Here is a 27,700-nt window from a genome sequence, read left to right as displayed (position 1 = left end):
TCTTTTTACATGTCACTTTTGCATTAAACCATTAGCTTGAGGTCAGGGACCAGATCTCATTTATCTTTGTATTTGCAGTGTTTGTGGATATGGCAGACATCAGTAAATGTTTACTGAATCAATGTATAGGAGAAGGAAAAAAGTTAATTAATACAAAAAAAAATTCAACTTTACTATTTTCACAAACCACCATTGTCAAGTGGGTAAAATGTATTTTAACAGAGTACCTGTGTTGGCAAGGCTGCAGGAAAGTAAATACTTCAGAAAACAGTTTTCTATTCTATACCTAATTCCCTTCAATCCCATTTCATATTCTTTCCATTTCTTATTTTTCAATAACACTATAGATTAAATTGCTTTTTTGGGTGCTCATTTTTCTTTAATCTATTTTTACAGTTGAAATTTTAAAATTGATTAGCATATATTTTAAATTATTTTTCATGTGCTAATAATTTTCTTACCATAGACTTTTTACTGCTGATTTGGAAATAATAATCAAAGGGGTGTAGAGGTAAGGGTAAAATTGCTACATTGCAGAGCAGAAAACAGACAACTAATAGACATGAACCTTAAAAGTCCCTCAACTCTTTCCCCAAAAGGAGTAGTGTGTCCCTGGAAACTTTCTTCATTATGCCACCTCTCCTGTCCCTCCTTCAGTCATGAACGAGGCACTCCCTCTCTTGTTTTTCTCATCTCCAGACTTTCTCACCTTCTTTCTCCAGGGCTATACCCAGAAATTCAAATTTTCTTCTGTTTTATTAAGCCAAATAATTCAGTGTTCTCTTTACCCTGGAATCCAGCCTACCCTGGGCATGTCCTCACAGCTTCTTAAAATAACTAAAATGCTCTGTTAAATTTTTAAATGCCACATGATCTGACCATATTAACAAAACTTAAAAACTTACATTGGGAGATCTTTTCTTTTTGGATGTGATGCAACATTCAAAAACATAGTAGGCTCAATATTTCTTTGAAGAGGTTTTAACTAAAGAAAAATGTAAGCATATTTTTTAGCACTCTTTGATTATAATTTATCCACCAGGATTACGGGATAGCTCTTAAATGACACATGTAAGAAAAGGAATGAAGAGAGGAACTAAATTTATTGGGTACTAAATATTTACCAAGCATTTATATCTTCAATCTTATTTAATCCTCTCAACCTATGAAGTAGGTAACTATGCCTATTTTACAGTGATTGTAAAGATCAGTGGTTTGTTCAAGATTGGACAGTAGGTGTGAGAGCCAGGATGTGAATGCAGATTTTTCTGCCCCAAACGTGGTGCTCATTTTACAGGATCACAATAGGTAAGTAGGGGACTATGTCACTGAAAGGTTGATAGGCATAAAATTACACTGAACTTTTTTCAATCACATTAAACTTCTTTTCCATGCAATACCTTTGCTCCTGATTTTAGCTGAATTACCTAAATAAAACACTTGCCCAGTTTTATCTTAAAAAGATCTACCTCCTTAAGAATGGCTATGTTTACATGTTACAGTTATATTTGGACACAAAATTTACCTCTGAAGTTGATGCTCATAAGCTATGACTGGCACAAAAAGGGCTGAACAATTAGGGGTTCCTATAAGGCCTAATTCATCATAAGAAAATACACAGAAGAAAAAGAAAAATCAAGACAGAAAAGTGAAAAAGAAAAGCTTGTTCCCTGTAACTTTCATCTGTATATTACTTATTGCTGTCCCAAAACGTATTAAAATTATTATACAGTAAAACGTTGGCTTGTAAGTGCCTTGTTCTGCATGTATTCCACAAGATGAATATTTCTAATGAATTTTAACTTAATAAATGAGAGATGTCTTGAAATACAAGTAGTACGTGATGCCAAATGTCATATGATCACACCTGAGCCAATGGTTCTCCCCCCGCCCCCCCCCCGATGGTGGGCGATTTTCTCTCATGCTCAGATGCTCAGTCTCAGGCTGTGGTGTTTGGCAGAAGTCAGAGACTTTTCAGAACATTGGGAGGTGCCCACAACTGGTGTATTTTTTTCACTTCAAAGCACCTCTGGATAGTCCTTTGCTTTTCCATACCAGAATTAGCTTAGGAATGCTCTGCTTCATTCTAGGTCAGGCTGCCCACCGATACAGACACTTTCCTCTGGTGCCTTATTGTCAGTTATATTAAATACAGTATATGAAAAGTTTATTAATATTGTACTGTAGTCAACATTCATGGGAACAGATACACAATGGCCTCTGTACAGAAAAAAGTTGAAAAGAAAGGCAATAAGGAGGAGGAGATGATTATAGTGGAAGTTAAGAAGGAAATCATTGAGAAGTACAATTGGAAACCAAGATTTTATAAGTCTATGTTGACCATTTGTACAATGTTAAAGAAGAAGGAAAAAATGAAGGGGCTAGATGCAGCAAAAGGAGTCATCAGAGTATCAAAGCAACAGCCACATGTTCTGGAAGATGTAGAAAAGATGCTTCTAGTCTGGATAAACAAGAACTAACTAGCAGGTGATACTGTGCCTGGGAACATCATCTGTGAAAAGGCAAAAGCCTTGTACACTGACTTCATAAATAAACTGTCAGGTATGTCAACAGAAAATGAAGAAGTCTTCAAGGCAAGCATTTGATAACTTTAAGAGGAGAATTGACATTCATAGTGTTATGAGGCACAGAGGCTGTGAGTTCAGGTCCCAAAGCACTGAGGCATTTACTATGGAGTTCCAGAAGCTCATGGCTTCCAAGTGTTACCTTCCGGAACAAGTTTTTAACTGCAACAAGATGGGGCTGTTTTGGAAAAAGATGCCAAAGAGAACTTACATTACTGAAGAAAATGCAATGCCCAATCACAAGGCCATGAAAAACCATTTTACCCTCTTGTGCTAATGCAAGCAGGGATTTTGAAGTCAAGCCCTTTAACATGTGTATCATTCTGAGAATCCCTAAGCCTTCAAGAAACGCAAGGTGCAGAAGAGCCAGTTAAACATTATGTGGAGGTCCAACAGCAAGGCTTGAGTCATTGGTATCTTATTTGTTGAGTGGGTCAATGAAGTCTTCAGTCCTGCTGTAAAGAAATATCTTTCAGAAAAGAATCTGCCATTCAAAGCTTTGTTGGTTATGAATAATGCTTCTTTTTATCCTCCAGGACTTGAGGACATCTTACTAGAGGAATTCAGGTTCATTAAGGTCAAGGTTCTTCCCTCCAACACCACTCCAATCTTCCAGCCCATGGATCAGCAGGTCATTTAGAACTTTGAAAAGCTTTACACCAAAGCACTATTTCAGTGATGCTTTGAGGCGACCAAAGAAACAAATCTTACCCTCTGAGTGTTTTGGAAAAATCATTTCCACATCGTGAATTGCCTCAAGATTATCAATAAAGCCTGGAATGGGGTCACCAACAGAATGCTCAATTCTGTTAGGAGAAAACTGTGGCTTGATTGCATTCTTGGACAGGACTTAGAGGAGCTTGCTCACAAACAAGAGCCGCCAATTGTCAATGAAATTGAGTCCTTAGGGGCGACCATTGGACTGGAGGCAAATAAGGAAAACACTCAAGAGCTGGTGAAGGGACATGGCCAGGAGATGACTAATGATAAACTGATAGATCTTCATCATGAGCAACAGCAAGAGATTATGGAGATCTCATCTGCAGAGAAGGAGAAGAAAAAGGTGGAGGAACCTCTCACTTCAAATGAGATTAGAGAGATGTGTAAAATGTGGGAAACTGCAAAATCTTGTAGAAAAGCACCACCTGAATAAGGCTGTAGCAGTGCAATCAATCAATCTGTTTAATGACAATGCAATGTCACATTTCTGTGAAATCCTCAAAAGGAGGCAAAAGCAAGTGTCATTGGATAGATTTCTTGTTAAAGTTGCATGAAAAGAAAACATTCCACTGAGTCAATAAATAGCAGTGATTCATTCCTTCAGTGATTTCATAAAATAACCTTCTCCTCTCATCTCTCTCACACCTGCCACGAAGATTTTCAAAGCTAAGTGTAGGTTAATTTGTTTATTTTTCTTTATATTTTGTATTTTCTTTATTATATTATACTGTAGTACTATAATCATTTTTATAGGAATATTTTTGAGTTGTAGAATGAATTATCTGAGTTTCCATTATTTCTTATGAGGAAATTTGCTTTGATATACAAAGTGCTTTGGATTACAAGCATCTTTCTGGAATGAATTATGTTCACAAACAAAGGTTTCATTGTACAATAAGCTAATTTTTAAAATATATTATAGGAATTCATCAGTTAGTACAACAGTAAATTTATTTAATAAAACTAATGTCCCTATCCTCAATTACTAATTTAAAAACACTCCAAAACTATTAATAAAAATAGTAAAAATTTGAAATGAAAGGTTATATACAAAGTGTAGAGATTATTTTCCCTACATTGTGACAACACTAATGAGACTAAATTTTTAAATGTCCCCAGATAGTGATAATACCCAGGTATATGAGAGTTCAACCACTTGAGAGTATTCACGTGTACAATTCTCTAGAACAAATCCTGGAAAGGATCATTGTTTTGGACAATAATATCCTTTATAGGAATCTAGCCTAAGGATGTAATGAAAAAGGACAGAGATTAGTATATAAAAACATTTATGGATAACAAGAATATATAGTAGTAGAAAAATAAAGGGGCAAGCCATAGCTAGGAATATAACTTCTTTGAGTATACTATTGTCTTGATGAATCAAAGACGGTTCAAATGACACAAGATGTTAAAAATAAGCATTTGGGAAAAGTCAGAGTACAAAATATCTAAATAACATCTAGCGCTGCACTTTTAATAAGTATTTTTAGATGTAAAAATCCACTTTGTTTTTGAATACTTAAAACAATTTTTAGTTATATAAATATGTGTAGACGTAATATAAAAGCAACATTTCGAATGAAAGATCATCATGTGAAAATGTACAACTAAATAACAGTAAAAATCTCATTACTCTAGGCTGAAGAAAATATCACATGCCTCAAAATGAGAAGGTGGGGCAGCATTCTTTTAAGAACACTTATTTTAAAGAAGTTATCAAACTGCAAAAAATAGCTCAAAATGGAATAATGTGGCTGAAAAGCTAAAGTAGAATAATGTTTTAAAAGAGAACTAACCTGATGTGAAAATCCGTAACCAAAGGATCCATAGGCAAACATAAGTTCCACATCCAACCTGCAGACACACTAAACACGTGACAAACTTATTTTGTTTCATCACAATGAAATTTTACTGGAACAGTGATAGCAAGAGATATTTTTATTTCCCAAATCTACATGTTAGAATGCCAAAATATGAATCTGAATCTCCTCATTGTAAACAAGAAGCATTTACACAAGGAATTCCTATTATAGAAGAATCTATTCAGTTTCTGAAATGTTACAAGCTTTTGTGTTAAAATTAACTAATACTATGTGATTAAAACATGGAAAATGTCAAAGTAGAATTGTTAATATGATTATGCTGGGAAAATGACACATATATACATATATATTCAGATACATGAATATATATATCAAACTGCACTTATGAATTTTGTACCTTTCTATATGCATGTTAATCTTTTTTATTCATAAGTTTATTGGTACATTTTAGGTACACAATATGATGACAGTCATCACTGGGATCTTGTACCTGTACATGATGTATCTTGGTTCTTATTTTTTTCCCCTTCCCCTGCCCTCCGTTCACCCCCTCCGTCCCTCCCTATTTGCAAAGACTGTTTCCATTATTTCCTTTTCTCATATTTATTCTTTTCCCTTCTTTCCTTTCCCCTACTTCTCCCACTTTTCCTTCCCCTTTGCCCCTTTTCTTTCTATTTCACATTATCTATTATATATTTTGATCCTTATTTACACTGTTTCTCACACCAGAGTGTGAAAAAAGGAATACATATTTAAAAAATTATTTACTCACATTCTTTTTCTCACTTCCACTCATTTTCAGGTAAGATTTTGATTCAGACAAGTGATCTCACCTCTGTGAACCCCGGGTTGCTTATGTGTGAAATGAAAGAGGGTGTTAGAGTTCCTTGCCCCTTTTTGGGTGTGAGACAGCAGAAGTCTGTCCAATGGAAAATCAACACATCAAGTTTCTAAGTACTTAAAAAAAAACTGAGAATTGTTGACACCCTTCAGAAATTCCCCAGTGAGAAAAGGAATGCTCCCTCAATTTAGCATTGAGGCACCAATTGGACAGCACACAGATTCCAAGGCCGTGCAGTCAAGGCAGTAGCAGGAGGCACTGCACTCTCTCACTCAGTGATTTCCAATTTTCTCTTTCACGATTTAATAGTAAGATAGAGTTTTTAAAAGGTTGGGTGGGCGAAGATTTTGTGAGCAAATGTTCAGGTTAACCCATTTTTACTAATTCAAACAGTATCTGTTAGGTAACAAAGAATATGTAGACTACAATCTATCAGAGTAAAGTTCGATGAAATGTTAAGAAATTATTACAAATGCACACACAAAAGTTAGGAAATTTCAGTAAAGTTCTTACTGTGTTTTCATTTAACATTTGTAATTCTTCAGTAAAACACATTTTCTAGAAAAAAGTAATAAATAAAATAATGAAATATAAAATTACTAATATATTTACCTGAATATTATTTAAATCATGTAACAGTAAAAATTTAAGTAGTGATTTTTCAAATGCATATATGGATCAAATAGCTAAAATACAGACAATGAATGTTCAGAAGATGAAAAACATTCCAAATATAATTAACAGAAACAAATGTTAACATTTGTATTTATGTTTTAGACAAAGTTTCTGCTAGTTAAGAGTTCCTTCCCCCTTTTCAAAGTCTCAGAGCAGGTGGCTTGCTGTCACTGTTTTTTGTTTGTTTGTTTTTTTGGTACCTGGGTTTGAACTCAGGTCCTTGCGCTTGCACAGCAGATGGCAAAATCCCTGGCTTACAGAGCTAACTCCCGGCCCTGCTGTCGTCACACTTCTTGAGGGTTCATATAAACATAAATTTACATGATAAACTGACCTCTGTTAGCACTGGGTACCTCCCTCATCCTCTGGGGGACTTCTGAGATCTTCTAAAACAAGTAAAACTTTGGGAACCTTGGTGATTATCTGTGGTCATTTCTGCTGTCCTACTAGTTATCCTACCCAATCCAATACCCCAGGAATCGCTTTCTTCCCAGCATTTTACACTATTCCCAGTTCCATGATTAACAACCTGGCACTTTTAACTGCTTCACTAAATTTTCTTTCCACCTTTCTGTTCTACCTGGGACCTGACTTTTTCTACACAATGCTTAATTACTTCCAGATCGTATTATTTCATGTGTATTTAAAAAAAGATTTCTTCTTTTTTTTTTTTTTAGTACCGAGGATTGAACTCGGGACCTTGCACTTGCGAGGCAGGCGCCAGAACCACTGAGCTAAATCCCCTGCCCAAGATTTCTTCTTTTAAACCTCATGCTATTATGTTTCAGGGACATGGGTCACTAATCCTCATTTAGTAAGAACTTTGTATCCTAAGCATATGAATTTGAAGGCATAAAATAAACAAAAGGAGTCCATCAAGTACAACGAATCACAACAAACACCAACTGGACAATGTGGTACCAAGGTGAAAAACATTGTTTTTATACATACCTGAATTACTTCATAAAGATGCACCTCAGCACTTCCTAAGAGGAGAAGATAATTTTCTGTATCACTGTATTGCACCAGTTCCAAGGAAATATTATTCCGCTTATCATCTTGATGTCTGGGAACCTCAATATCAAAATATACATGAAAGGAAGCATTAAATTTTTAGTCTGAATTTCAGATATAATTTCCAAATGCATCCATAAGCTACATTATGTGCATAACAAATTCGTAGGTTTTGTATGTCATTGAGTTCATAACTTTTCAATCTCACAGTCGCATATATCTTCAACCCTACAGTTGCATACACCTTAATATCAATAAAAATTAATATCAAGTAATCAATTGATGCCAATTATTGATATTAATCCATTAATATCAATAAAAATCTTGTTTATTAATTATGACTTTTAAAAATCACCCATTGTGCGTGTGTCTCTCTCTCTCTTTCTCTCTCTCCTCTCTCATGTCTCTCTCCTTTCTCCCTCTCCAGTACTGGGACCAAACACAGGGTCTTGCACATACTAGGCTATATTCTTTTTTTCAACTCTATAAAAAAAATTCACCTTTGAGACTACACTGAAACTATCAAAAGAAATAATCTAATGTTTAATATAAAAACCAAATAATCCAGGTAATCAAAACACAGATTATCAAAATACAGTATCTAGTATTAAAGAGTATCTAATAACTTTTTCAGTCTCTGCTCTTTAATTTTTTGATAAAATGAGTTCTATTACCTGAACTTGAAACTTTCTCCCACCTTTGTGCAATGTAGCGCAATATGATTATTATATAACATTTAAAATTTATACACACGTTTGCTATTTAGAAACGAATTTCATTCTTCCTCATTCCCAAGATTTTAAGTGCATTCTATGTTGTCTTTTACCATGGCTGATATCATAGTCTATATGTGATTTCTTAAAGTTATGTATCATTTAATTTAAAGTAGTCCCAAACTAATAATTGTCTTAGGTGCCTTAAAGTAAATACAGATCAATTCCAACATGGCTGATTAGAGAAGGACATGGATTGGGGAAGCTTGGAAGGGAGAAATACTGGATAATGCAGGTACTGTATTCTGAAAAGGGGGAAGCAAGCACACCTAGACATGGAAAATTAACCTGAGAAGACCAGTCCTCTAGATTGGACCAAATACCTGGGTTGTTGAAAAAGGGAAATAAGGACCTAGCTGGTCCTTGGCTCCCCACACACATACACACACCCTTTACTCAGCAAATATGCCATCTTGGGAGGAGTTCTAATGACCTACGAAAAGGAGACAGCACTCCAGAGGCCAAATTCTTGGGATAGGTTTCCTACAAACTCTCTTGCAACCTGGAAGAAGAAATTCAGCATGGGAGTTAACTGCAGTTAGGGCCTAGGGAAGCTGTGGACTATAACCAGGGAAAGAAAGAGCCAACAACACAAAAGCAGGAAATCCCTTCCCCTATCATCCTCCCAAACACAGGGGAACACAGTGGATAGCACCCTGCCCACCACCCACTGCCCAGTATCAAGAAAGAAAGCTCCCCAGGCCTAGGCTGAAGAAAATAGGTAAAGAAAGGTTACAAGAATTGTCTATGTAGTCATTATTAGGCTACTTCCAAACTTTCTGTTAGTGTTCAATTAAAACTTTGCTTTTAATGTGTTCAAACTAATAGTTAATATTTAAATAATTATACCAAGATTGTATTTGTTAATGAAGATAGGTACCTATTAATTTATATCACTTTCAAGTATTAATGTTTTATGCCAAGTCCTATTTGAATGGATATATATCTTCCAAATTTTAAGAGCCTGCCAATGAAGTTTAGCCAAACTATTTGGAAAGTAAAACAAAAAAGTATAAATTACTTCTACCAAAACTATGGCTTGTTTTTATTTTTGATTATTTGATCCATGCTTAAAGAACCACCTTTCATATTCAACATTTAAATAAAATTGTAAAAGCATGTGGAGCATAGAGGAAATGCTTTAGAATTTCACTAAAATCTAAATGTACTAAAAACTATTAAGAAACAATTGGACTAATCAGTGAATCCTGTAACTATATGGAATAGTGTCAGTAATTTAAAGAAAGCTTTGAGATGATTCTAATAAGCTTAACTGTAAACAGAAACATAGGAAGGTCTGACATGAAAGGCAGTTTAATGAAGTGTTGCCTGAAGGCAGACTACATACATTCCCACCTCCACCACATACTAACTCTATGATGGTAGTGAAGTTCTTTAAACACACAGTACCCCAGTTTCCTCATTTATAAAAAAAGGATGATAACAAAAGAATGTGTGTATGACATACACAGCTAGATACATGTCTTTGGGGGTATTGTTAGTCCACGTAAAAATAAGTTCAGTCTATATAAGAGTCTATATAATACAGAGGAAGAGAAAAGGATTGAGATGAAGAAAAGAAAGTGTGGAATATGTGGATGAAAAAGAAAAAATCAAGATAGAGAAAACATATCCATGATAAATACTCAAAACCACAGACAGGAACATCTCAGGAAAGGAGTTCACTAAGGTTATACATTTCCAGTTAGTAGTTTAATAAAAAATAATAAAACTGTTATAACCTATAGAGTAGAAATAATATATAATACAATAGCAAATGAAAGCACACTACTTTTTTCCTACTCATTAAAAAAAAGCACTATGGTGAAATATTTGAAATTTACAGAGATACCATTCTATCTAGAATAGAATTTTAACATTACCTGTATGGAAAAGAACTTCATTTCATCAAATTTAATTACAATATTCTTTTCATTGTTTCCAGAGAGCAAGCTAAAACTTTTTGTATATTTCACAAAGCTGTTTACGGAGATGCGAATGTACAAATTTGTGTAATGCTTTAAGTAGACTGAAAACAGAATATTTAAGAAACAAGTTTTGTTGTAATTGAACAAATAATGCATTGTAAAATTAATCCATTAAGCAATTCAGGCCAAAACCTAAAATCAATCAAGTAGATACAGAAGATAATTATAATTTATTCACAAAAAGGTCTTCTAAAATAATATTTTTATCCATGGCCACATATAAAAAGGAACAGTAGGTTTATTTTTATTTGGATCACTTATTATATTTTTATCTTCACACTTCAATCATAACTCCTTTGCAAATATTCTATACATTAATTTCAAGGTATATAGTATATAATTTTTAAATTCTAAACAATTGTATAGAAACTTTTAAAGTAAAAAATATGTCACTTGATAATATTTTAAGAAATTCAATAGAATTTAGAGCAAAGAGTTCTACTCTGTAATTTACTTCACTATATATTTAATTTATACTATATCTACTTGTATTATTATCTTTCACAGCATTAAAACAATTGTTTTCATGATTTAATTATCTTCAAAAATCTCCATAAAATTTTTTGAAAAGAAACACCAAGTCTCTGTAATGAAACTGGTTTTATATAGTAAGTCTAAACATAGCCTTCAGCTTATTTAAGGCACCAATATAAAATAAAATCTTTTAAAATGTTTAAAATGTTACATACAAACAAATTACTATTATATCCAAAAAGATACACATTTTTTTCCTTTAATTTACATGATGGAGGTAGATTTAAAAGGGCCAAACATCTTTTGTTAATTCCACATCAAAAAGTGGTGTTTATTTTCCCTGCCCTTGAATCTGAGCTGGCCTTGTGACTAACCCATAAAAGGGAAGGTGGAGGACTAAAACTGGGGCCAGGATGGGTGAGAGAGGCACTCACCTGGGCTGCAAAATCTAGGGGGACAGTAAAACGTCAGTAATCAAGATAAAAATATATTAACAGAATACATACTTTTAAAATCAAAATCAGTTCATTAAAAAACATGATGGAGTTACATGGGATGAAAGTTCCAACCACTTCAGCACTTCAGCTAAGTCCAGCCTTTAAGGCATCCTGTCTAACACATCAGATACATAGAGGAGCTGTATTCCAGTCTTACCACCGGACAACTGCAGCCTGAGCTGTGATACTGTGAAGCCTAGGAACCACTTAGTGGATGCACAGATTTAAAAAATGGTTAATCTTTTAGGTCACTAAGTTGTAGAGCAGTTTGTAATGTAGCAATGGATAACTGAAACAGGAAGATATGATCATACTATCATTTATAAACCAAAAGAAAGGATACTCATAGGCAAAAAATGTCTGCAACTCTGTATGTGAACAGCTAGGCAGCCAACCTACAATGATCAAAACAGAAACACAAATGGTGAATGCATTTTTTAAAAAGTTAACTTTTCTTCCACTTTACACTGAAATATATTTAATTTTTTAAAAAAACCCTCCACTTTGTCACATTTTTCTCATTAGAAATAGTTTCTCATTTAAAATATCTAGTTAATGGGAAGCACTAGAAAGTAGAAACACAAAAGAAAAAAGGACAGGGTGAGTTCAAATAACCCTAAAATGAATAATGATATAAGCAAAGGAATAGTTCATTATTCCCTTACCTCTGCTCATCACCATTTGAATTGTTTTTATTTTGTATTAGATAAAAACTGATAAAATATAACATTGTGCACAAGAAAGTAAATACATTTTGTTTCAGATAAGCTCTTTTATCCCTTATCCTAAAACCACTTCTTTCATTCAACAATCACTTATCGGCACTGGCTGTAATACACCAGGGGCTGTGCCATGTTCATCCTCTCTTGTACAGGTCTTTCTAAATGTTAAAGAAAACTGCACCTCTGGCTTAATCACAAAATCAAACACAAAAATGAACATCAACACTTTGATTCTTTCTTTTTATTTTTGTTTTTGAGACAGGGTCTCCCTGTGTAGGCTGGCCTCAAATTTGAGCGATCTTCAAGCAGGTGCCACTGTGCCCAGTGGGAAGCTCTGACTTAAAACTATGAAGTAAGATATTTCCCACAAATTCAATATTATTACAATGTTTTTCTGATTCACACAAATGGAAAAATTCATGAATATGTTATCAGACAAGCCATTTTCTGTAATACTTTTTTATTGCCAAGTAATAAATATTATCTATGCTTCATAACAAATCCTAAACAATTTTACAAGTTTACTGAAGGTTAGTCATACATACCACATCCCCAAATGGAACCAAAGTTGATCTCTCAGGTGCTGCATCCATTTCTTTATTCTCAGACACCGTAAGAGTTTTTCTCATCATCTACAATGTAAATAAACTACTATAAGATTTAAGTCAAGCACGGTGGCACACATCTGTAATTCCAATACTCTGGGAGGCTGAGGTAGGGAGATCAAAAGTTTGAGCCCAGCCTTGGCAATTTAAGTGACTTAAGTCACTTAAATATACACACACATACATTAGAATAAAAAGAACATAACTAGATAAAAGATTAATTCAATTCAGTAATTATTTTGTGACTACCTAGAAAGTTTCAAGTACTATAGGCAGTCAGATATAAATACCCCATCTCTAATAAATTTATCAGTAATTAAGTAGAGAAAGAACAATGTATACAATTAAATATAAAAAAGAGTAAGGGAATCATGAAAGACAAGTGCATATCAATGTGAAAAGCCATTCAATTTGTTCATAAATTCAACATACAGCAAGATATATTAAAATATGTATAGAGAGAGGAAGGAAGAGAAGCCATAACAAACACTATGGAAGAGTAGAAAGGAGTCAAGCATGAAGAAAGAAAGCATAGGCAAAATCATACTGACTCAGGTACAGTGGCGCATGCCTGTGATCCCAGCACTTGGGATTACTTCAGGCAGAAGGGTCGCCATGAGTCTGAGGCCAGCCCAGCCTACACTGTGAGTTCAAGACCAACCTGAACTACATAGTGAGACCCTGTCTCAAAAAATAAACAAAGAAATCATCCTGAACAAGAGGTTAACAAAAGTGCAAAAATTCTGACCATAGGTCTGGGACTTGGTGGCACAGCAATGGCTAAAGAAGAAAAGGACCAGAAGTTGTTTCCAACCATTACAGTGTGCCAGGAATGAGAGATGTCCTAGGACTCTGCACTTTCAGTCCCAAAATCAAGGAAAGTCCCAGGAAAATTATATTTGGTCACCTTACTTATATGAGAGACATACCTAAAGTAGTGGTTAATAAAAACATAGGTAAAGATATTCTAAATACAAAGAAAACACAAAGAAAGCAGAGGCTAATGTTAGCATAGGCTTTATGTCAAAAGCCACTGCATGAGATAAATGAGAATACTTTTTAATGCTGAAAGACATAACCTGGGATAAAGATGTAAGAGTTACAAATCTGTCTTGAGGATGCACCACCAACAAATGGAAGTATGTGTCACAAAGTTTTCATTGCAGTATGACTTGCAATTGTAAAATATTGCAAACTACCTAAAGGCTAAATGTGAGCCTGGTTGAATAAATTATAGCATATACTTACAATAGAGTACTATGCAGCTGTAAAAATAAAAGAATGGGGAAGATTTTTAAAATAGTGATTTACAAGATATATTAAATGAAAAAGCAAAATGCAACCTTTTGTGTTAGAGGGCAGAGGAAATAATATGTATGTGTACCCGAAATAATGTAGAAGAGTAAACCAAAAAGTAATTAACAAAAGAAAGATGGAGGAGAATAAGGTAAGACAGGGAATGATACTTCCTGGAGTATACATTTTATATACAGTTTAACTTTTTTTTTTTTTTGGTACCGGGGATCGAACTCAGGTCCTTGTGCTTGCGCAGCAGGTGGTGAAACCACTGAGCTAAATCCCCGGCCCCAATATGGTTTAACTTTTGAAAGTGTGTTAATGTTCTATGGACAACAAATAAAATTGGGGTGGAGGGGTTAAAAGTGGAGGGGATAAGATGGCAGGGTAGAGACTGACAGCGAAGTACAGCCTATCTAGGACCTGGAATTGAGAAACATGGAAGATAATTTGGTGAAGAGAAGGGAAAAGTGAATCTCTGGGAACTGGCAGGGAGCTGATGGGAAGACTAGAAACTGTGGAGAAGCTGGAGACAGAGCACACTGCAGAGAAAGGAAGGAGGTACTCTGGAAGCTCACTCTGGCTCCCAGGGAAGGGGCTCTGGCTACACTGGCACAGGGTAAGCCTGGAGGGTTGGCAGCTCCAAGGAAAGAGAGTAGATCAGGCTGGCAGCACTGACACCAAAAGAAGCCCATATCTATTATAAATTGCAAAATACAGTGTTTTACTCTGAATGTGACTCCTTCCACAAGGCAGGCTGGAGTTGGGGAGAAAGCCCAGTCCAGTGCCTATCATATCTGAGAGGGTTTAATCAGGAGCCATTTTGGGAAGGGGTTAATTGGGACTGAGCTGCAGAGCAGCTACAGAGCAGCTATGCTCTAGGGTTTTTAGTTTTGCTCTGCCACAGGTCTAGGTAGGAGACAGACACGGGAGATAACTCAAAGTGGGAGGGCTGGATATAGACGCCCTGAGAAATTTAAGCTTAGCAGGGAGGGATGCCGGGGCCCCACCCTCCATGGTGAGAAGCCAGGCCCAGCATGTGTGGGTTTCAGAGGCAGCTGAGTCTGAAAGTGCTGGCATTAAGGCCAGTGGTCTCTTTGCTTTCCCCACCTACCAACTGAACAAGGACATGCCTCACCTTGTACAGTTGCCACAGTCTGGGATGCACAAACAGAGGGGCCTCTGGAGCAGGCCTCCCTCAGAAACTCATAGGCCAGTGATGGTGAACCTTTTAGAGCTTTCAATGATAGCAAACAGCTGGCTGCAGTACACATGCTACAGGTTGGCCTCGGCTGCCATAGGCCATACAGCTAAGAAAAGAAAATTGTGTCTTAGGGTGCACAGAGAGATACAGAAAGTAGGTCTGCTGGAGTGACTACAGTCTTAGAGTGACACCACTGACTGCCCACACCCAGCAGGAAAGGCAGGGCAGAATCCAGCATTCACACAGAAAAATATGAGTGTGGAAACAAAATAGGTCTTAGCAGTGACTTACTAACCATTCTTTATATCTGCTGAATCCCAAGTCTGCAGACCTTGGTGTGTGTGTGGGGGGAGGATCCATTCAAAAACACAGGATTTTTTTGGATCAGTTTCTTTCATTGGGTCCTTAGGGTTTGAGTTTTTCCTCCTTTTTTTCTTCTTTTTCTTGTTTATTCTTTTCAGTTACCTTTATCTAATTCTATTAATTTCCTTTCACTCCGTAGTAGGATCCATTATCTTACTTTTCTCTCTTCCTAACTTTTAAATTTTTTTCTCAAATTTTACTTTATTTTTTTTCTTCCCATCCCCTCTATCTTTACTAGAATAGCCATAAGATTTGTTAATCTTGAGATATGTAGTTAGCTCTGTTGTTACTATTGAGTTCTTTTCTATTGTTAGTGAAGGTGTTGTTTCTGCATTTAGTAGCTATTTACTGTATGTCAATATTTGGTTTGTCTTTGTGTTTATACTATAATTATAAATCTCTTTTCCACCCTTAAGGGTGGTATATTATTAGTTCTTATGGTATGTCAAGAAACTCTTTTATTGTATTGCTGCTAATTTTGTTACTATTGCTAGAGTGGCGTAGTTAGTCCTATTAATTGATTTTCTCTGCATGCCAATACCTGGGTTGTCTTTGTGTTAACAATGCTGTGGTCCAATTCTGAAAAACTGGGCCAGTTACACTGTACCCTCTCCTCCCAAATTAATGGAGTGGGCTGGACCTTGGGACAGAGGCAAAGGCCTATAGTAAGCCAAGCTCAGATTGTGTACTGAAAAGCAGACACTAAAGAGATCTCCATACTAACAACAAAGACTTTCCAATGCAATTAACCCCCAAAGCTCAGCACAAGTGTGGGTACACGTGCACATGCACACACACGCGCGCACACACACACACACACACACACACACACACAGAGAAACCTGAGAAGTCAAGGCAACAAAATATCTCCAAAATTTCCAATTCCCTCAAAGCTGATCCAAGGGGGATTGATGGGGATGTAACCAAAAGAAATACAGCTGAATTATTCAAAATGATAAAAGGAGATTTAAAAAACAGATCAAGGGCCGGGGATTTAGCTCAGTGGTTCTGGCACCTGCCATGCAAGTGCAAGGACCCGAGTTCAATCCCTTGTACCAATAAATAAATAAGTAAATAAAAAAGTAAATAAAAAACAGATCAATAAGGTTCTCAGAGAACTCACAGAAGGTATCACTAAACAGATAATAGACTTAATAAAATAATCACTGTGTTCACAAAAGACACTAATACAGGATAGCCAAGCTATAAACAAAATGATACGAAACATGAATGAGAAGTTTAGCAAAGGATGGGAATCCATGAAAAGATAGAATAAAAATCTAAGAGATAAAAATTCTGTTGAAAGTACAGAAGTGTCCAAAGTGAGGACAAAGTGTCAGAACTACAAGATAGGGATAATGCCATTGACCATGCACTCAAAGGTAACATAACACATTCTCATTGCCCTGAACCACCAGTGGTACATGCATGACTAACCACTGGTGGTTCATGCATGACTTTCACATCAGGCTGCTTGTAGTACTGATAGTACAAAGAGATCTAATCACTTTTATTGGTCTTTTTACTGATACAATTAATAAAAAGTCTATAAATGGACTGAATCTAGTTAGTTGCTTGAATTTGAATAATTACTTCCCAGATATAAATATTAAGTAATACTACTCATATCAATTCTTAAAAGTATTACAAAAATAAAGAATTTATTCCATTAAATTGAAAAATTTACTTATATTTATGAATTTTATCAATAATTAATTCTCTAAATTTTAACATGGAAATTTACAAATATCCCCTTGCTGGTAGACAACCACTGTACCACAAATTAGCAGTATTATAATTTTTACACCATTTTAATGTTTCTCTTAAGGAACTGGAATATGATTATATCCGGTGTGCTAAATCAATGCCTTTCTTTGCATTATTATAAACAAAGACCCCTTGAGAAGCAGTACAAGGTGCTCAATGGAACAGTCATACATGTACGACTGGTGGTTCAAGCTGGCAGGAATGACTGAATTCAAATCAGGGCCACCCAGCAGCAAGACATACAAATTATAGCCTAGTCATAAATGTGTTAAAAATATAATTGAAAATATGGGTAGTTGAAGTAACCAGGTGAAGACAGAATGTCAGATCTATAAGATGGGGCTATGGTTAGTGTTCAGCAAAAGACAGATACCTTAAAAACAACAAAAGAACATTAAAAATGGATCCAACAGCTGCTAGATGACTCAAACAAGGCTAATATAAGAGTAATTGGAATAAATGAAAAATCACAAGACAGCACAAAGGGCATAAAAAACCTTTATGGCAGAAAACATTTTTAGACATGGGAAAACACTTAACATACAAATAAGAGAGGCATACAGAACTCCAAAGAGCCATGATCAGAAAAAAAAATAGTCCATGCCACATCATAATTAAAATATCACAGATCGAACACAAGAATAGAGCTTTAATGGCTCCTAAAGAAAAGCAACAAATCACTTATAAAACAAAACTCATCAGAATTACAACATACTTCTGAACATACTTAAAGCAACCAAGGAGACCTTAGATGAAGTGCTTCAAGGCCTAAAAGAAAACAACTTCCAACCCAGACTGATATATCCTGCAAACTTATCTTTCAAAGTTGACAGAGAAATAAGATACATTCATGATAAAAAGCACCTAAAGAAATTCATGGCCCCCAAGCCAGAACTCCAAAAAATTCTCAAGGATAGCATAGAAAGTGACAAAGAAGCAAACAGTGGCAAAAGATCCAATATAGTGAATGCATCATGTGGGAAAAGCAATTAAGTAGAAGGAAAAGAAAGCAAAAGAGTAAAAGCTAAATAATACAATGACAGGAATAAGTCAGTATCTAACAATTATAACTACCAATGTGAATGGACTCAATTCGCCAACCAAAAGACAAAGATTGGCAGAGTGGATCAAGAAACAAAATTTAATGGTATTCCATATATAAGAAACACATTTAATATAATGAATGTTGGCCAATGGGAAGAAAGTGTTCAAATGGGAAGGGGAAAAGGGAGGGGGGAGGGAGAAAGGAAGGAAGGGACAAGGAAAAAAGTGAAAATAGAAGGAAAAAATGGAAACAAAGCATCTGTGCATAGGGAGAGGACGTGGCTTCCGGGGGGAATAAGAAAATAAAATAAAATTTATTAAAAAAAGAAACACATTTAACACATTACCTTCATTTGGAACACCCACTTTGGTTCAACAGAGGGCAAGTCAGGAATCTAGACTTGTACCTCTACCTGGTAATGATGAGGAAGTACCAGCACCTTCCTCTGCTGCAACAATATCAGAGAACGTCTGCTAAAACAAAAGGTTAATTAGAATCTAGAACATAAGCAAAAATGTATAGGTTTCAAAAAATAATTTGTCATAACAAGAAGGTAGATGTCTACTTAGGTTATATGTTGAATGTTCCTCAAAGGCCCACGTGTTAAAGACTTGGTCTCCAGTTTGTGGCACTACTGGAAAGGTTATGAAACCTTTGGGAAGTGGGGCCTATTGGAACATAGTTACATCATTGCAAGCAAGCCATGGAAGAGGATATTGGGATCCTGGCCCTTCCTGTCTTTCTTTTACCAAGGTTGCCATGAAGTGAGCAACCTTCTCTGACGTGTGCTCCTGTCATGATATTCTGAGCTGCCAAAAGCTCAAGGCAACAGAGTTAAGTACTCACGGACTGAAATTTCTGAAACCATAAGCTAAAATAAATTTCTTACTTTATTAAACTTATTTTCTCAGGTATTTTGTCATAAGGACAGAACTGACTTAAACAATGTCAGACCAAAAGATGCCAACAATGAGAAAACAGATGTTAGGATTATTTGACAAAGACTTTAACCATAAAAATGTTCCAACAATTACAAACATGCTTAAAATTAAAAAACTGGAAAATTCCAGCCAAAAACCCCCAAAGCAAACAAAAGACAACAGAAGACATAAAGAACCATACAGAAATTTTAGAAATGAAAAATATAATATATGATATAAAAAGCTCAGTGGGTAAGCCCAATAGAATAATAATGAGTACAGAGGCGTCAGTAAAGTAGAAAATAGAACAAAAGAAATTTATCTGAGGAACAAAGAGAAAGGAATGAATACTCATAATCAAAAGAGTCTTGGAAGGAAAAGAGAAACATTTCATAACTGAAAAAGAATTCAAAGAAAAAATGGCTGAAGTTTCCAAAATTGGCAAAAGAAACCATACTAGTTACAATTAGAGAACTCTCAATGCATAATTTCAGAGACACTCACACCAAGACGTAGAAGTCATTTTTCTGAAAACTAAAGACACCACATCTGAAAGCCACAAGAGGCGCAGCAGCCACCACCTTCATCCAGGCTCAGTGCAGCATGGGGCCAGCTATACAGCAGCACCCCTGGCTCGGTTGCTGTGGTGCTACAGTGTTCAGCTTCAAGGGTGACTTCAAGATGCAGCCCAAAGTGTTCCTCAGCAGCACGAGCAGGAGGGAAGAAAAGGCTTCTCTTTTACATAGCACTCGGGAAGAGAGATGAAGAAAGGAAGATGAAAAATGCAGTAATTATTCAGTCATTTACTTGAGGCTACAGAGAAAGAAAACAGCATATCCCTCCAAAGGAGAGTGTTCAATCACTGTGCCATCAGGGCAGTCAGTGGCAGCTTCTCCCTTGCCAGCAGCCCCAGCCTTACTGTCCTGGTGAGGCAGCTTCTGTTCTTTTACAAGCAGAGTGAAGACTCAATGATACTGCTGTATCAGAATTTAATTAAACAGCTCTCTGTCAAACAATTGGGTGCATCTGAGAGACTGACAAGTTTATTTCAGATAGAGGTTGATGAGCCTGTGTAGCAGATTGCTACAAAATTGTATTGATGACAGTTGGGTGCACTTCCATTGTAAATGCTTGAGGTATTCTCTGAGAATACTTACTTGCCTGTTTTGCAGGATGCTATTTACGTGGTGTCAGAACAGATTTTGCACTACAGTATTCTCAGTGGGTATTACAGGTCTCTGAATTTGTTGATTAATAGCAAGCTTCCTTCAAGTGTTAAATATTCTGATTTATCTCATTTCCACAGCAAAAATTTTGTTGGAGAATAAATACATGCACATACAAATCCTGTTCCAATGGTGCAAGGCAGCAAGTTTTCTCAGCCTTCAAGGAGGAGTTTCTGGAAGTACCTTTTATAGATCAGATTTTTTATTTTGTCATGCTGGCATTAGGAGATATACAGACCACTTTTCCTGATATGCCCTTTCTGAATGCACTACTGTTACTAAAGAGTAGATGTTCAAGCAGGAGTGTTAGAGCACTGTGGCTTTTCTAACTGTCAGCAAAAATTATTTGGAGATGCTCTTCAAGGTAAGTCTGCTGGTGTACCTGTGTGCTCCAAACATCCCTTTCCCAGTTTTGCTTCACCTGCTAGCTCTCATGTCACCTCTAGTGATTCCAAGGATGAGAATGAGGAGGCTGAGAAGCCCGCCAGCCCCAAGGACAGCTCAGTCCTTTCCCTGTACAATGAGGAGTATCTGAAGAAGCTGGACATGAAGCAGTGGATCAACACTCTGCTGAATGTAGCATGGAGGGCCTCATCCAGAGAGGAGGTCTTTACACAGATGGCCTCCATTTACCACATGCTCATGGTGCAGCACCGCATGATGGTGCCCAAAGTGAGGCTTCTTTATGGTTTTAAGCCTTCAATGCCAGGTTTCTGAGGCACCTTTGGCTTCTCATTTCTTTCACGACAGTGCAGATGATCAGAGTAGACAGTGCCATTGCTCCAAGTGGTATCACAGGGTTCTCCCATGTCTTTGGCACACTGCAGTTAAATCATCCCACTCTTACCTCTTCAGCTCTTTGTTTAATTTAGTCATTCACTGATTTCTACACATGATAACAAATTCTTTGGTGATCCCACAGAAGTTTCAGGTCTGAGACAATCATTAACAAGGCCTTTCAAACTGGAGGAGCTGGTCATGCTGACTCATTGCCTTTGGGATGCCTGCCTTGAGGTCATCAAGCTGGAACGCCTGAAAACAAAGCCAGAAGTTTGGAAAGAGTATATTGTGGCATCTCAGAGGATTAAGGTCATGACTGGTTTTGAGATGCAGCAGTGCATAGATATGGAACAAAAATAATGGATTCAGTTCTTCAAGGTTATCACCAATCTATTGAAATGCTAAAGTCTAGAGACACAAGAAAAAATTTTTGTCTTCCAAGTCATTGGCTGTCAGAACAAGAAGACATTAGAGTAGATAAGGTCACCCAGCTGTAGATACCAGCACCTAGACACGTGTGGAGGTTCTGGCACACAGGGAGCACTGACCTGCTGCAGTCCACTCTGGAGGTGGGTGTAGAGTCCTTGCTGCTGCTAGTGTACCAGGAGCAGCAGCTTACGTCTTGATGGAACTGCCCCTCATGGTCCCATTCGAGGAGAGGAATGTATGAAGATCTTTCTAAGGTTGATTCAGGTAAGCAAGAGGAGATGGGTGTGAAGGGCCTGGGCTCAACTTCACCATGGTGAACAACAGCCTGGGGAGACCCGGCGGACTGAACTTAAGTTTGGTGGGACAGATATCCCTGGCGTCAGTGCTAACTGCATTGCATACATCCACTGGTGGCCAACTACAGGCTGAACAAACAGATCCTCCTGCACTGTCTGGCTTTCTGACAGGGCTTGCCCAATGTCATCAGCTGCAGTGGCTGTGGATGTTTGATCAGCCGGAAAGGCAGGTATTAATTTTTGGTGCACAAATTCCTATTAGTCTGCAGGACATAAAACCCTTTACAAACTATTCTGGAGGCTGTTCTGCCAAACATCCTGTCATTAATATCTGTTGGAGAGTTGTAGAATGCTTCATTGATGAAGAAAAGTCCAAATTGCTCAAGTTTTTAAAGTTACTCTTATCCTCCTCTTGTGTTCTCCATCTACAATGCAGGTTTCAATGTGGAGAAGCTGCCAACAGCCGGCATCTGCATTAACTTGCTGAAGCTGCCAGAGACCTATGTTGAGATGCTCCTGTGCAGCAAGCTGCCCTACACCATCGAGTATGTGGCCAGCTTCAAGCTGAGCTGAATGGGCCAGGCTGGGGAAGATGAAATGACCCAACCACACCAGAGGCCTCAGCTGCACTCCTCAGTAATCCCCAAAGCCCATCTTTTTCCCAATCACTTGCCCCCATCATTTAAAAAATGATTTTTATTACAACATGGTCACATATTCAGATGAATAGTGTTGTTCAAATAACTTAAATAACTATTGTTATGTGCCATGTGGCCAATTTAGTAACTTTGCCAAGAAGAGCAGTTTTAGACCAGTGGCGATTATGTGAAATTAAAGATGAAGCTGTGGGTCTGCTAACCCAGTAAGGGTACCACCTGACCCACCTCGTGCCCAGTCTACAGAGATGGCATGCAGGCTGCCAAGTGCGGGCCTGCAAGGCCACCCCTTTTCATGTGGTTGATGGTTTACAGGCCTGATTGTTAAAACTGAAGGTGGTTTATCCTGCTGCCTTTGCCCAAAGTAGTTAGGTCTGGAGAAGAGATAATGATAGTGTTATTTTGTTTGTGGTTTTTAAGCTATTTCCCCAGGTGGGACTAGCATGCTTCTGTTCCATGTTACGATGACCTGCATCATGATAGTCTGAATACTGCTGTGTGATTATATGGTGGATGCCTCATTCCTCGCTCATCTCCATCTCCACTTGTGCCTAGAGAGCTTCTGAGGAGGCAGAGGAGGGTCCCTGCACCATGCCCACACGTCACCTGCAGTAAATGGTAGCCAGGGAAGAGAACAGGCACTGCAGCTTCTATAAAATCATTTGAACCAAAGTGGTGAGCTGCATGTATCTGTGATCATGCATCCACCTTGGCCCAGGGCACATGACCACCATCCTGGACATCCTAGAACAATATGGTGGCCCTCAGCACCCTCTGCTGCTTGCTGCCACTTGGACACAAAGACAGCATCCTTGGCACATTGTGCAGAGGGGGTGTTGGGTGATTTTTACATAGACACTTTAATAGGAGCTGACTTGTCACTGAACAACCTTAGCCTTTGCCAGCAGCCAGCAGCCAGAAGCACAGCTCAAAGCATGAGGTGTGGACCACACAGGTGGACACTGGGGAGGAGGACCCGGGCCTGACCTTGCCATAAGCAGCATCACATTATGGGCTCTGGGACTGCTATATATAATTTACCAGTATTAGCAATATACTTCTAAGTGTGCAGAAACTGAACAACACATTTAAGACAATGACCATTGAAACAAAATGTACAATTTCTTAATTTGAAAATAAGCTAAGTATTTAAGTGCTATTTGTAGTCTTGATATACAGAAATAAATAGCATTTATCTTTGGTTAAAATAATCAACAAGAAGAAAACAATGCCTTACTGCTAGGAAAAAGTACAGTACTCAAATGACAGATTTCTCATAAAAAACCATGGTGGCTGGAATACAACAGAACATGTTTCAACTGCTGAAAGCAAAGAACCATTAACCTAGAATTCTACACTCAGTGAAAACATTTATCAAATATGAAGGGAAATCAAGATACTATAAAATGAAATAAAACTAAGAGAATTTTGCTCATCAAATGTATCCTATACAGAAAAACAATACCGAAAGAAAGGCCCTTTGAAGATTTGGAAAGAGAACATATTAAGTAAAAATAATGTGTGAAAGGAATGGATTTTTATTTTTCTCTAGAGTTTTCTAAATTACATTTGATAGTTGAAGCAGTGTAATTCATTGGTAAAGCGTTTTCCTAGTAGCACTTGTAAGGTCCTGGGTTCAATCCCCGGCACCAAATTAAAAAATTATAATGTTGTCCAATATGGTTATAAGAAAACTAAGGAAAGATTTTAAAAAATTATTACTATAAATGGAAGGAGGTAAAGAGACAGAAGGGAAGTTAAGGTTTTCATATTTGATTTCAGTTGGTAAAATGGTGATGCCAATAGACTGATAAGTTACATATGTAACTTAGGAAATAAATAGGACACACATGTATAAATACCGAATAGTTTCTCTAGTGTGAGAAACTGAAAGTGTAAATAAGTACTAAAAGGTAAAATAGATAATGTGAAATAGGAAGAAAAGGGGCAAAGGGGAAGGGGAAGTGGGAGGGGCAGGGGAAAGGAAAGAAGGGAATGGAATTAATATGAGAAAATGGAAAAATGGAAACAAAGTCTTTGTAAATAGGGAGGAATGGAGGGGTTGAAGGGAGGGCAGGGGAATGGGGAAAAAATAAGAACCAAGAGAGATTATGTAAAGGTGCAAATTTCCAATGATGTATGTCATTATATTGTATACCTAAAATGTACCAATGATTAGAATGAATAATCGATAATGCAAAATAGGAAGAAAAGGTCCAAAGGGGTAGGGGTAGTGAGAGGGGCAGGGGAAAGGAAAGAAGGGAAAGGAAAAGTGATGAGAAATGGAAAAAATGGAAATAAAGTCTTTGTAAATAGGGAAGGGTGGGGGGGTGAAGGGAGGGCTAGGAATGGGGAAAAAATAAGAACCAAGATGCATTATGTAAAGGTACAATTCCCGATGAGAAATGTAATTGTGTTGTATACCTAAAATGTACCAATAAAAGAATTTAATAAAATAAGTTATATATGTAACTTAAATTATGTGATGTCTACAGCAAGCATATTTACATATTCAAAAAATACATTAAGACAATATAAAAAATCAAAATGGAATTCTAAAAACCATTCAAATAACCAATAGGAAGCAAAAAGAAAAAGAACACACAAAACAAAAATTCAGGTGACAAATTAAAGCGTTAATATAGCAGTGATTACATTAAATATACATGGTCTAAATTCACCAGCTTTAAGAAAGATGTGGGAGGAAGGGGATTAAAACCATGTGCTGTCTGCAAGCCCTAACTGAACCCTCATTATCCTTACAGTAATTACTTAACCTTTACCAATATGCTGGCACAACTATACGACTGGCATCAGATACCACCTTTAAGTGTTAAAATGTTGAGGAAGTTTAGTTTGTTGTTGAAGACAGACAAGTAAACAACAATCACAGTTTCATTATAATAAAAAAATAGTTGCCAAGAATGGAATATTTTGTATTTTCCCTTCCTCCAACCCAACTTTTCTACATGGGAAAAAAAGTTAATTGATTTCATTGGCCAAACTTGTCATTCATTATGCAAGTTAGTTACATGGAATTATTAACTCATGATGTTTTCTAGTATTTTTCCTCAAGATAAATGACTCCTTTTTACCATCTGAGGTCTACAGTGGAGGCTCAGAAATCTACATGTCAACAAGTGCCCTAAAGGACTTGGATACAGATGATCCTGCTAAGAAACACAAATTCCATTAATAGTACTATGCCTACCTGGAAGCTTTTGTGAATTAGAATCAGTGAATAATAAAGAGCCAAGTTACTTTTATGTGGGGAAACACCATTTTTTTTTTACATTAAAGGGGTATCTAATACTCAAAAAATATCGAGAGTCATCATTCTATAGTAAAAAGTCCAAATTCCTAACATTGATGCACAACAAATACCTTCCATGGCCTAGATTTCCAAGCACATCTCTTATACAAACTTTGTAAGTTTTTCCTAATATTATCCTACACTTATATCTTTTTTTCTACACTTATCCCTTAATATGGTCTCAACTTATATCAATGCTTCAAGAGTTTTCTAAATTTTTGAAATTAGGAGAGTATTTTAAAGCAATTCAACTCCTTAATTTTACAAAGAAAGCCTCCATCTGTTTGCACGCCAACCGTTTCTTGACAACCAATTTTATTTGTATTAGTTCTTAATAATTTAAAACAAAAAAAGGTATAAAATGTCCTAACAATCCCTAAGGACTTTTAAAGGGTGAACTTCAATTTTATTCTCCTTTGTCATTTAGGTCTCCATGCAGTGGTACCACTAAAAATATACTGAAAATTCAAAGTTTCAGGAGGCCAATAATCCACTTTGCAGACATGATGGAGAGCTGCTGCTACAGGTTCATTATGTAAAGAACCTCGGGGATTAAAACAAAGAAAAAGTAAAGTTTCTACAGTTTAGCCCTTTAATCATATAAACAAAATCTTAATACTGACCATGATGAAAGGAGCTAACACACATTGATCCTTTGTTCTCTGCACTGTGCTAAGCTCACATGTATATTATGATCCTCGAGCCCTTCAGTTCTGCTTGAATAAGGTAGGTAGTAACTACTGTCTTTATTTAGCAATTAATAAAATGAGCTTCAAGAAGTTAACTGCCTAGGACCCCCTAAGTAAACTCTTGCTCTTGAATGACCACCTTCCAAGGGAAGATGACCTTTAGTGGCCACGCACTGGAACCGTCAATCCCCAGCTTTCCCAGTGGACCCCCTCTGGCCCCTGCTCACATCCAGTAGCCGGTGCCCGATTCCCTCACTGTCATGGTCTTTGCCCTTTCTCTTGGCCCTGTGGGTCCTGGGTCGGTCCTGGGCGTTGTGGGCAAAAGAGGATGATACTGCGCTCTCCTGGCTGACATTGGTGCTCTGCGCTGGCGAGGCCACGAAAAGGGGCTGGATGCGCCCTCCACGGAAATCAGAAGGCCTGTGGGTCTTCTGATTTCGCTCCATCCTTCCATTCCCTAAAGGGTCAGCTGAGAGACCCACCACCTCACAGTACAGCACGGCGCTCTGTGGCCCTAGAGCCCCCGCCCCCCATACCGCCCACGTGACCCCGCGCCTTCCCTCTGTTACGTACAGCCCACGTGATTCCGCGCCTTCCCTCTGTTGCCAGACAGACAGTGTACGCGACTGCGCGTTTTCCTGGCACTGTGCCTCAGTGTACTGCAGGCAGAGGTTCAGAGTTTAGCAAGGTTGGTTGCAAGCCCTTGCCAGACGTTTTCAGTCCTTAGAAGGAAGCAGGCGTCCTGAAAATGGATGTTAAATGCCTTAATTCAGTGCCTTGTTTACCATTAAAACGTCTCCATTTATATCTTTCACCTCATCTCCCTCGGAGTCCTTCACATGTTATATCTCTAACAACCTACTGGGATATCTTCACCTGACAGTTCCACTGATGCATAAAATAAAACAGCAATACAGTCATAGTCGTCTTTCTCAATTGCTAGTATGTTCAAACCCATTGGATGTGATATTGCATGTACAAAAATTATAAAAATTT

General features: G+C 37.2%; 1 protein-coding gene and 2 pseudogenes across 5 annotated transcripts in view; 2 read left to right on the top strand and 1 right to left on the bottom strand.

Annotated features, from left to right (window-relative positions):
* Positions 1-27,252, bottom strand: part of Catspert (catsper channel auxiliary subunit tau) — a 122,786-nt gene extending 95,534 nt beyond the window's left edge. For 3 of the 5 annotated variants that reach the window (XM_021237516.2, XM_021237513.2, XM_021237517.2), the window contains exons 1-8: positions 26,932-27,252; positions 12,661-12,747; positions 11,737-11,788; positions 10,318-10,463; positions 7,599-7,721; positions 6,486-6,530; positions 5,105-5,173; positions 906-985 (exon numbers count right to left, since the gene is read on the bottom strand). In XM_021237516.2, coding sequence (XP_021093175.1) covers positions 906-985; positions 5,105-5,173; positions 6,486-6,530; positions 7,599-7,721; positions 10,318-10,463; positions 11,737-11,788; positions 12,661-12,747; positions 26,932-27,150 — 821 coding nt within the window. In that variant the 5' untranslated portion in view covers positions 27,151-27,252. Of the gene's footprint in view, positions 1-905; positions 986-5,104; positions 5,174-6,485; positions 6,531-7,598; positions 7,722-10,317; positions 10,464-11,736; positions 11,789-12,660; positions 12,748-18,741; positions 18,883-26,931 lie in introns of those variants that run through there. The other 2 variants (XM_087208958.1, XM_021237514.2) reach the window with 2 other exon arrangements.
* Positions 19,155-21,991, top strand: LOC147828606 (ubiquitin-protein ligase E3C pseudogene; annotated as a pseudogene).
* LOC147828605 (ubiquitin-protein ligase E3C pseudogene) lies at positions 22,049-22,714 on the top strand (annotated as a pseudogene).
* Positions 27,253-27,700: the final 448 nt, after the last annotated feature.

Source organism: Heterocephalus glaber, unplaced genomic scaffold, assembly GCF_053883595.1.
Source record: "Heterocephalus glaber isolate CG9 unplaced genomic scaffold, H.glaber_assembly_v1.0 deba00000943, whole genome shotgun sequence".
Classification (NCBI taxonomy): domain Eukaryota; kingdom Metazoa; phylum Chordata; class Mammalia; order Rodentia; family Bathyergidae; genus Heterocephalus; species Heterocephalus glaber.
The sequence above is the reverse complement of the archived record's forward strand: the minus strand, read 5'-3'. Positions and strand labels throughout refer to the sequence as shown.